Genomic DNA, 9,709 nt, shown 5'->3' with positions numbered 1-9,709 from the left:
GGCCATTAGAGAAATGCAAATCAAAACCACAATGAGATATCATCTCACACCCACCAGAATGGCCATTATCAACAAAACAGAAAATGACAAGTGCTGGAGAGGATGCAGAGAAAGAGGCACACTTATCCACTGTTGGTGAGAATGTCAAATGGTGCAACCACTGTGGAAGGCAGTTTGGCGGTTCCTCAAAAAACTGAATATAGAATTGCCATACGACCCAGCAATACCACTGCTAGGTATCTACTCAAAGGACTTAAGGGCAAAGACACAAACGGACATTTGCACACCAATGTTTATAGCAGCATTATTTACAATTGCAAAGAGATGGAAACAGCCAAAATCTCCATCAACAGAAGAGTGGCTAAACAAACTGTGGTATATACATACGATGGAATACTATGCAGCTTTAAGACAGGATAAACTTATGAAGCATGTAATAACATGGATGGACCTAGAGAACATTATGCTGAGTGAGTCTAGCCAAAAACTAAAGGACAAATACCGTATGGTTCCACTGATGTGAACCAACATTCGAGAATAAATTTGGAATATGTCATTGGTAACAGAGTCCAGCAGGAGTTAGAAACAGGGTAAGATAATGGGTAATTGGAGCTGAAGGGATACAGACTGTGCAACAGGACTAGATACAAAAACTCAAAAATGGACAGCACAATACTACCTAATTGTAATGTAATTATGTTAAAACACTGAATGAAGCTGCATCTGAGCTATAGTTTTTTTGTTTGTTTGTTTGTGTTTTTTGTTTTTTTCTTTTTCCTTTTTTTATATATTTTTTATTTTTTCTCTATATTATCATTCTATATCTTTTTTCTGTTGTTTTGCTAGTTCTTTTCCTAAATCGATGCAAATGTACTAAGAAATGATGATCATACATCTATGTGATGATGTTAAGAATTACTGATTGCATATGTAGAATGGAATGATTTCTAAATGTTGTGTTAGTTAATTTTTTTTTAATTAATAAAAAAACAAAAAAAAGCAGAAGCAATGTGATGAAAGCAGCAAAACGAAAAGAAAGAAAAACAGTGGACACCCCCATGATGGTGGGCTCTGCACAAGCCCTGATCATCCACGTGGAATTTTAGATCTCAGAGAAACTTAAACTGTCTTATTCAAAACCTTGTTATCTTGGGCTTTCTGTCACTCACAGCTAAAACAAATATAAGCACCCTTGTCCACACTCCCATCATACCCTTCTCTATTGCAATAGCCTCTAATTAACTGGCCTGCGTCTGGGCCCATTTCAGTTTATTCTCCACATTACTGCCAGTTCTCTTGCTGAGTGCAAACATGATCATATCTCCACCCCCATTCCAACCTGTGCTGAGAACCCTGCAAGGCTCTTGAGATTTAGAAAGATATAATCCTCAGCATGGCCTAGAAAGACCTGCTTGTTCCAGGGCCCTCCTACCCCGCAAGCCCCACCGTGCCCCAAGGACCTGCCTCATGCTGGGCTCCAGCCACAGCCTCCCTCCAGGCACCGGGCATGCCATGTGCCCTCTCCCAGGGCCTCTTCTCTCAGAGCTGCTTCCTCTGCCTGAATGTTGTTCCCTCCCCATTTTGCCCTGTTAATGCCAACTCATCTTCTGACGGTTCAGCTGCCACTTCCCAGTCTCCCACAGCCCCTTCTTGGGGAAGGCTGCACCTGTCCCTTCCTGCTCACCCAGGGCCAGGTTAGCATCAGTCCCTGCCTGACTTCCCTGCTGGACTGAGGCTCCGATGGGGGGCCGGGGCTGGCGGGAGGGGCAGGTCTGAACATACCAGGGAGGAAAGCACCACTGCCTCTACCTCCAGCGGCTGCTCGGGAGCTCCTGAGGGGCAGGCAGCACACTAAGAACAGGGAGGTTGAGGCTTTAAAGACGTGAAAAGGACAAATCCACCGTGACTGGCTTTCCAGCCTGTGGAGTTGTCTCCCCTTCCTCCTGGACACCTCTGCTCCTGGCTGCAGGGATTGCCAGGTCTGCATCTGACCTTGGGGCCCAGGAGTCTCCTTCATGAAGCTGGAGTCTTATACCTGTTCACCTGCCTAGAACTCAACATCGGGGTCTGCCCATTTCACTGGAAAATCCAAATGACTCGAAAGGAAAAAGACACTTCTGCCATTTCTTTCAGGGCACTGGAGAAACTAGAAGCTGTCCTCCAAATCCCAGGAAGTAGAGCTCAATGCAGCCTAATCAAAAATCTACACCCAGGTCCAAAGCCAACATCTCAAGTGGGCTTCTTCCTCCGTCTCATCCCTGGCAAAAGAGGCAGGAGAAAGCCAAATCTGTGACCTCTGGGAATCCAACTAAACTGCATGTGGAATCTGCTCTGTAAACAATACAGACGGCTGGACAATCAGAACATCACACTGAGGCAGCAGGAGAGAGCCACTGCTGATTCTCTCCGCAAGGAAAGGCACATGGATTACTGAAAGTACAAACGGGGAAGGTCCTGGCCCAAGCATGGGCCACCACTGAGGGCTGCAGAGCTCGTGCAAATTCTCACATCCTCAGTCTTCCCTGGGTCAGGGCTGAACGGATTCTCCAGCCTGCAGAGGTCAAGCACAGGCCACTGGAGTGTTCCTCAGCCACGTTCTCCTCAAGGGAAACCAGGCTTACGACACAGACAGAAAATCCCTAACACTGTGTCAGCAGAAAAAATGCAAGGAAACTGTCGATAGAGAAAATTTATAAATGTTTAGTGTTTTACACAATAGCTTAAAAAAATAGATATGGGATAATACCAGTATAAAGCTTTGCAGAACAAATAATATATTACATCTGTACAAAATTTGGTAAGGAAAACATAATTTTTATCACTGACGATGATTCCTAAAATGCATTTTGTTAAAATCAGTAAATCATCTAGTTGGAAGCAGGTCGAGCTCCTTTAGAGACAGTGGTGATCCTCGGAGACCTTGGGCCCCACCTCGAGGAGGGGGTCAGGACCCCACCAGTGCCAGTACTCAGGCCCGAGAAGCAGGGCAGGTGCCAGCAGGTGTGGGCAGCAGCCTGACTGGATGCGGGCATCACAGATAACCGGGCATGGTCTCCTCCCTCAGCTGTGTTCCCAGGTCACTGGGAAGGTCTCTGAGACCAAAGCTGCAGAGATGCCAGGTGAGAATGGTCTAGAAAGCAGGAAAGTCCCAAGGGCAGGAACAACAAGGGCTAGTGAGGACTAGGAGGTACGAGGCGCTCCCGCGGCAGTGCTGGCAGCTGACCCGTCACTGGTAGATGACCTTCACAGAAAACGTCTCCTCGTTCTTGTCCTCATGGTCGTTGATGTAAATCAGGATCTCCTCTTCCCGGGCTCTCTGGCTGGCTGCAAAGCGCAGGCCGATGGTGTAGGTCTCCCCGCCTCCAACCTGGAAATAGGCGTCCGAACCGCTACTTCCACCACCACCCTTCCTCTCTCGTTCCCAGAACCCTCTTATGCATGGTGCCACCTACTGCAACAAAACGCCCCAGCACATGGGCTCACCAAGGATTTCACGTCCCTCTGGGTGCCTCCAGCCTGCGCCTATGGCACTCCTGCTTCTAGCCCCTGGGGAGAGATGGGGCCACATGGCGGCCCAGGCCATCACACAAGGCTCCAGACATCAAGGGTGAGCTAAGTCCCACTAGCACAATATTCTAACTCGAATGCAAACTTACTCTCTTATCTAAATTTTGCAACTTTACTGTGGGAAAAAAAATACATTGTGAAAAACCTGAACATTACTGCTCTTTCCCATACTCCCAGGAGAAGCTTCAATAAATCTCCAGCCCAGAAGAAATGGTCTCCACAATTGGCAGATTGTGTTGTCATACTTTCCTTAAAACAATTACACTAGAGGAAGGCCTACTCTGAAAGAAAAGCTGCCTTTGGGACAGTGCTGGTCCACTGATGAGAAATGCTTCCTGGGGTGACTCCTCACAGTGGTGCCCAGAGGCTGAGCCTTAGCAGTGAAGTGGAGGCTGGCATTTCACGCATGACACAGAATGTCACAATCACTACTCGAAGACTTCTGAGGCTCCTTCCTTAGACTGAACTGCACTGGAAGGCTGCAGACCACCTACGGGGTAGCCAGGCACGCTGCCCCATGCCCGGGGCTCCCGAAAGCAGAGCCCACCTCCCCCCCAGGCACTCGCCCCACACCCCCCGCCCAGCACCTCAAAGGAGTCCTCCTTGAACTGCAGCAGCTCGGGCTGGTTGCTGTGCAGGTGGTGCGTCCTCCGCGAGGGGTAGGGGTTGGTGTAGGTGATGCGCTTGTTGGCTCCCTTCCCTGTGCCTGCGGCCAGCGTGATCTCAAAGGCCTGCGGAGGCAGAGAGGGGCAGGGGGACCCTGTCGCAGCTTCCAGCCACGCCCTCCTCTAGGGGCTGAGCCCCACTGTGCTTCATTCCCAGCCGCTGGAGTCACACAGTGAACCAGGCAGACCCGCTCCTGGAGCTCCCAGCTGAGAGGAGGGGCAGCCAAGAAAGGCGCAGACTGCACCCACCCTGCCTTGCACAGATGGCGCCCAGCGCTCGCAGCCGACCTGGGGGGAGGAAACTCCTCCCTTGGACCTGCGAAGCCTGAGTCTAGGAACAGTGGGGACAAGCAGGTGTCAGGCCAAAGCCACTCCCAGATCCTAGAGCCGGGCTGCCTGCTTACTGACCTTGGAAATGACTGGGTGGCGGCACGAGAGGCCCAGCAGCCACGAGGCCACCAGCTGGTGGAAGTCCACGTCGACGAGGTTGAGGTGGATGAACCTGCTGCCAGCCCTGCGGGGCCTCACGCCAACGTGCAGGTCCTGCACCCCCCGCGGTGCCAGCACGAAGACACCCCTGGGGTCCGTCTCCAAGGAAGAAGGAGAGAAGTAAGGTGAGGGAACCCTCTCTCACGCTGGCAAAGCAAGGAGCACCTGAGTATCTTCAGCCCGTGAGCCATGGAGAGAGAGGGAAGGAAGGCCCAGGAAAGCCTCCAGCTCACCCCAGAGAAAGGGGCTGGGCAGCCTGCCCAGGGGCCGGCAGGTCCTGTGTGGCGTCAGGAGACGCCCATGGGGAAACACCAGCCCTGGTGCCACCCCTCATGGCACGACCACAGCGCTTGTGGCAGGTACCGGGGCAGTCCCTCCACCACGTGGCAATCGGAGTTCTGCCTCCAAGAGGAGGAGAGCTAAACTGCTCTCCCGAGAACAGGAGAGACCCACCCACCAGGAGAGGGTGCGGATTTCCCTCACTATCCAGGTGTATAATTAAGGCTACATTTAATTCCAGAGTTGACATTAACATTCAATAATTCTAAAAATGTGCTTCTGGGGTCTGTCAACCATCCCAGAGGTGACATCCTTAATAAAAGGTGCTTTTAACAAAGTCTCTGGCGAAACCTACTCTGTGACCCTGAGGGTCCCGTGAGGGCACAGGACAGCTGTACCCCAACCCCAGGGCAGGGGCACGCCCCAGTGAGCTGGCAGGAGCCGTACCTGCAGCTCCTGGGGGTGAGACGTGAAAGCTCTCACTTTCCTCACGGTCTGTGTGCCCCGGAGGACGAGGGACAGGCGGGTGAGCTGGCCTGTGACGCAGGAGACGTCTACGCGCTGCAGGGAGTGGAGATAGACCTGCCAGGTCTGGACGGGCGCTGCCAGCCAGCGGTTGCTGCAGGACACACAGACACCTGCGCTGGCCTCAGCGGCTGGAGGGCAGCATGCCCCCGCGAGCTTACGCCCTGCCCTCCGGCCCCCACCTTCCCACAGCCACTGGGAGGTCCCTGAGGGGGCCGGAGCTCACCGGTCCCTTTACCTCCATGGCCAGGACACAGCCTGGTGCTGGGGGTCCCAGAACCATTTGCTGAATGAGCAATGACGTGACCATTTAGCCAAATATGCACCCAGACAAGCGTGAATCCCCGAACAGGTACCTGAGGCAAAGCCCCGGGGGGCCCAGCGTGGAAGCCCCAGTCCCTGCAGGAGGCTGTACAGGAGCTTCCACAGCCGGGACCCAGCTCCTCCCAGTTTACGAGGGGAACACATGCGAGCACCCACCTGCTCCTGACCACTCTCCACTCTGCTCCCCAACCCACTCTCCAGCTGCTCCCCGATGCTCCCCGATGCTCCCCAGCCAGCTACCTGATGCTCCCCGGCTGCTCCCCAATGCTCCCCAATGCTCCCCAGCTGCTCCCCAGCCCTACAACAGGCCAACAAGCACCACCACTCACGGCCCCGAGCTCTGAGACGTGGAATGCAACCTCCCTGTGGGACCGAGTTTAAAGGGCTCTTGGGGGTTGGGAACATGTCACCCGTGAGAGAAGCGAGGGGCAACTGGGTCGCAGTGCCAGCACAGGGGCCCTGGGCCTGGGCTGCAGCTTAGAGTCCGCGGAAGCAGAGCGCAGAGGCTCCGTGAGGACAAGGGGGGCAAGGGCAGGGCAGGGGCGCCGTGGGAGCCACTCCGAGGCAGAGACCCCTTCCCACACGCCCCCGCCCCCAGGCCACGGTGAGCAGCAGCATCTCCTGTGTCACCAAAGCCCCCAGCACCCGCCCCCCACTCCACTGCCCTCATCTCCCTCCCGCTTCCCCTACTCACACATAGACCAAAACAAAGAAGTCCTTGACCTCTGGGCTCGGGCCACTCGCCACCTTCAGAAACACGTCCCGAGGCTCCCCGGGGCCCTGGTAACAGACCCAGCCGGAGGGCCTCAGTGTGGGCGGCCTCGGGAGCCCACACCCGTCCCCAAGGAATTTATCGTTTCTACTCCAGGCAGAATTTACCTTTTTTTTTTTTTTTAACTACTAAAGAGAAAATCATTAATTTCTTGATTTTATATTGATTTCAGTAATTATATTCTGTAAGAGATTTTATCCAATTTCCTAACCAGTCATAACACAATTATTGCCTTTATCCTTTACACAAAGGCAATTAATAAATGCCTTAATTACCACTCACTTTATTCACTGTGATTCCTACCTTTTTAAAAAAATTTAAATCCAGATGAACAAGGAGCTAATCCACTACCAGCAGAAAATGAAAACCCATTCATAAAACTCTCACGAGGATGTCAATACAGCCCTTTAGCACCTTAGAAAAAAACCCTTTATTCTGGACCCCACAATGAAGAGGCTGCCAGGGGTTGCAGGGGCAGTGAGGAGGCTGGGGGGGGAGGGGGTGGGCAGGGGCTGGGGGAGAGGAGGGGATGGAAGGGAGGAGGCTGGGGGAGAGGAGGTTATAGGCAGGAGGTGAGGAAGGGCGGGGAGGAGGGGCCGGGGATGAGGAGGCTAGAGGGAGAGGAGAGGAGAAGATGGGCGAGGGGGGGGGAAGTGGGGAACAGAGAAGAGGGTTGGGCGAGGGGAGAGAGGGGGTGGGGGTTGCAATGCCACACCCCGGAGAAGGGGCAGCCCCAGCAGGCCCACAGAGCACCTACCACCTTTTGGGTCTCGCAGACGACATCCGGGTCGCTGCACCGCACGTGCACTGGGGGCTCCGTGCCAGGCATTCCCACGGGAGCACCTGAAGCGGGGAGCCAGCAGAGAGAATGAGTTGCTCTGCTGGGCTGGACCCAGGCCACAGCAGTGTGTCCCTCACCAGCCAGGACAGGCCTGGCCCCCGCAGCTGCTGCACAGACCCCGGCTGGGAATGGCGGGAGCTGCTGCCTGAGTCACCACCAGAGGGAAGAGCCACACACACACGGGCGAGGGCGTCTGCGGTTTATACCTGCAGCGACCCCACAGTCACCTTTACTCTCCCAAGACTCGTTTCTCAGCCTTCCCCTTGGGGGACTCACCCAAAGGGAGCTGGAGATGGGACCCGAAAGTAAGGGGAGGGAGCCCCTGGGGAGGGCCCCTAAAGGGCCCCTGTGAGAGCAGGTGCCATCCAGCTGTGGAGCCCCACGCTGTCACAGGCCCAGCCTCTGACAGAGCAGACCAGGGCCATGGCCCTGTGCTTCCAGAAGGGAGGCGTCAGCCAGCCAAACGCATGCCCGGCCTGTCACCTCGGAGGAGGGGAGAAAACAGGAAGGCAGGCGGTGGAGCAAGGGCTGAGCCGCAGGCGCGGGCCCCACGGCCCCGCGAGGTGCAGACGCGCCCTGCCATCCCAGGCGCACCTGGCAGAGCAGCTGGGCCACGGGGTGCGGGGGCCCCCGGGAACTCGCCTGGGAGTGTGTGCCAGGGGGGCAGGCGGATGGCCTTCTTCAGGAAGGTGCGCTCAGGATGGTAGAAGCGGAACACCTGGTCCACCACGTGGGGCTGCTGCTCCACGCTCAGGAGGAGCTCGGCCAGGGGCTGCCCACTGCCCGCCCGGAACAAGACCTGGAGGAGAGAAGGGGGCCGCTCGGGCCCATGGGCGGCCTCGGGCTTTTCTTGCCGGCTTCCCCACGTCTGCGTCTGTGGCGACGCCCTGCCGGCTTGTGCCTTTCTGGACCTCTGGAGCCCGCGTGAAGCTGCCGCGCTGCAGGTGGACCTCTGCGCGCACAACCATCTTCTGCTTCGGGCAAGGGCGCTGCACCCTCCCACCCCCACCCATCACCTGGGCCTCGCACTCAGAAGGTGACCACTACGCTGACACCTTAATTCTAACATGACCAGCCACTTGTTCAGCTGACGTGTCTGACACGTGTCTCCCTGCCCCAAGCCCATCCTGCCCCACTGCTCACTGGGACTGGGCCTCTGCTTGGGCACCGGCTCCCCGGGAGGCTCTGACAATGGGGGGTACTGGGGGACAGCCACCCCAGGGACATGAGGCCCCACCCTGCCTGCTGCCCCGTGGTCCCTCAGCATCTCCCACAACCCTCCCCGCCTCAGCAGCAGCAGTTCCTCCCACAGAAGGAGTTAAATGCACTCTGCAGCTTTCCCAGCATTTGCAGGCCCAGCCTTGCTGGTTCCCAACAGGGACCCCAGCCCCCTCCTCACAGATCTGGGCCTCAGGCCCCCGGACTCCTCTGAGGTCCCAAGCCGTATTATTTCCAGTTTCCCCCCTATTCCCCAGCCCTACAGGAGGGAGCTGCCTCCTGTCTTTTAACCTCCTTGAAAACTCAGTTCTTCTACCCTTCCATTACCTATAGTTAACAAGGCTATACACAGTTAGCCATACTCATATTAGATTCTCTCTGTAAAAACAACACTGTGGTTTCTGTCTCCTAAACCCTTCCAGGGCTGGCCAGAGTCAGAGGCTGCTGGGAAAGTAACTGGGAAGCAAAGACAAGCCACCTGCAGCCTGCGCAGTTAGACAGAAAACAATGTCTTTCTATCTCTATCAGGCACCTAATTAAAATAAGGAGTCAATAGATTGAAGAAAAGTGTTTCAGAGGCAGAACTGCCGACACTCCACACTGACTCCCTATCCGGGAAGGAGGAAATCTGGAAATCACCAATGGCAACCATCTCGGTAACTGATACAGGCAAGAATCACCGATGGATGCTGAAGTTGAGGGACAAGAGTGCTGGGGAACGGGATGTGGACACAGAGCACAGTGCTGCCCGCACAGGGCTGGGTGGCTCATCCTGCAGGGAAGGGGCCTGGCGATGCCCCAGCAGTCACAGGACAGCCCACCACTACCGACCAGACCTTCCGAGAAGGAATCGGCGGAACTTCTGGGCTACTCTCACCCCAAACACACAACTGTCTAATCGTAGGCAAACGTCAAATGCAAATTTAAAAAACTTTCTGCAAAATAACTGGCTTGTCCACTTCAAAAGAATGAAGGGGGTGAAAGGCAAGGAAAGATGGGCACAGCGTCAGGAAGAACGGGGTTCAGGAG

The 9,709-nt window shown here is 55.1% G+C and overlaps 1 protein-coding gene across 9 annotated transcripts in view; it reads right to left on the bottom strand.

The window, feature by feature from the left end:
* Nucleotides 1-2,232: 2,232 nt before the first annotated feature.
* NPHP4 (nephrocystin 4) overlaps nucleotides 2,233-9,709 on the bottom strand; it is a 184,115-nt gene continuing 176,638 nt past the window's right edge. For 4 of the 9 annotated variants that reach the window (XM_077151501.1, XM_077151499.1, XM_077151500.1 and 1 more), the window contains exons 24-30: nucleotides 8,105-8,261; nucleotides 7,379-7,464; nucleotides 6,544-6,629; nucleotides 5,448-5,619; nucleotides 4,641-4,820; nucleotides 4,155-4,298; nucleotides 2,235-3,367 (exon numbers count right to left, since the gene is read on the bottom strand). In XM_077151501.1, the coding sequence (XP_077007616.1) occupies nucleotides 3,227-3,367; nucleotides 4,155-4,298; nucleotides 4,641-4,820; nucleotides 5,448-5,619; nucleotides 6,544-6,629; nucleotides 7,379-7,464; nucleotides 8,105-8,261 (966 nt within the window). In that variant the 3' untranslated portion in view covers nucleotides 2,235-3,226. Of the gene's footprint in view, nucleotides 3,368-3,483; nucleotides 3,547-4,154; nucleotides 4,299-4,640; nucleotides 4,821-5,447; nucleotides 5,620-6,543; nucleotides 6,630-7,378; nucleotides 7,465-8,104; nucleotides 8,262-9,709 lie in introns of all 9 variants that reach the window. The other 5 variants (XM_077151506.1, XM_077151507.1, XM_077151505.1 and 2 more) reach the window with 3 other exon arrangements.

This window comes from Tamandua tetradactyla, chromosome 2 (genome assembly GCF_023851605.1).
Source record: "Tamandua tetradactyla isolate mTamTet1 chromosome 2, mTamTet1.pri, whole genome shotgun sequence".
NCBI lineage: Eukaryota > Metazoa > Chordata > Mammalia > Pilosa > Myrmecophagidae > Tamandua > Tamandua tetradactyla.
Note: the sequence above shows the minus strand (reverse complement) of the source record. Positions and strands in the feature narration are given on the sequence as shown.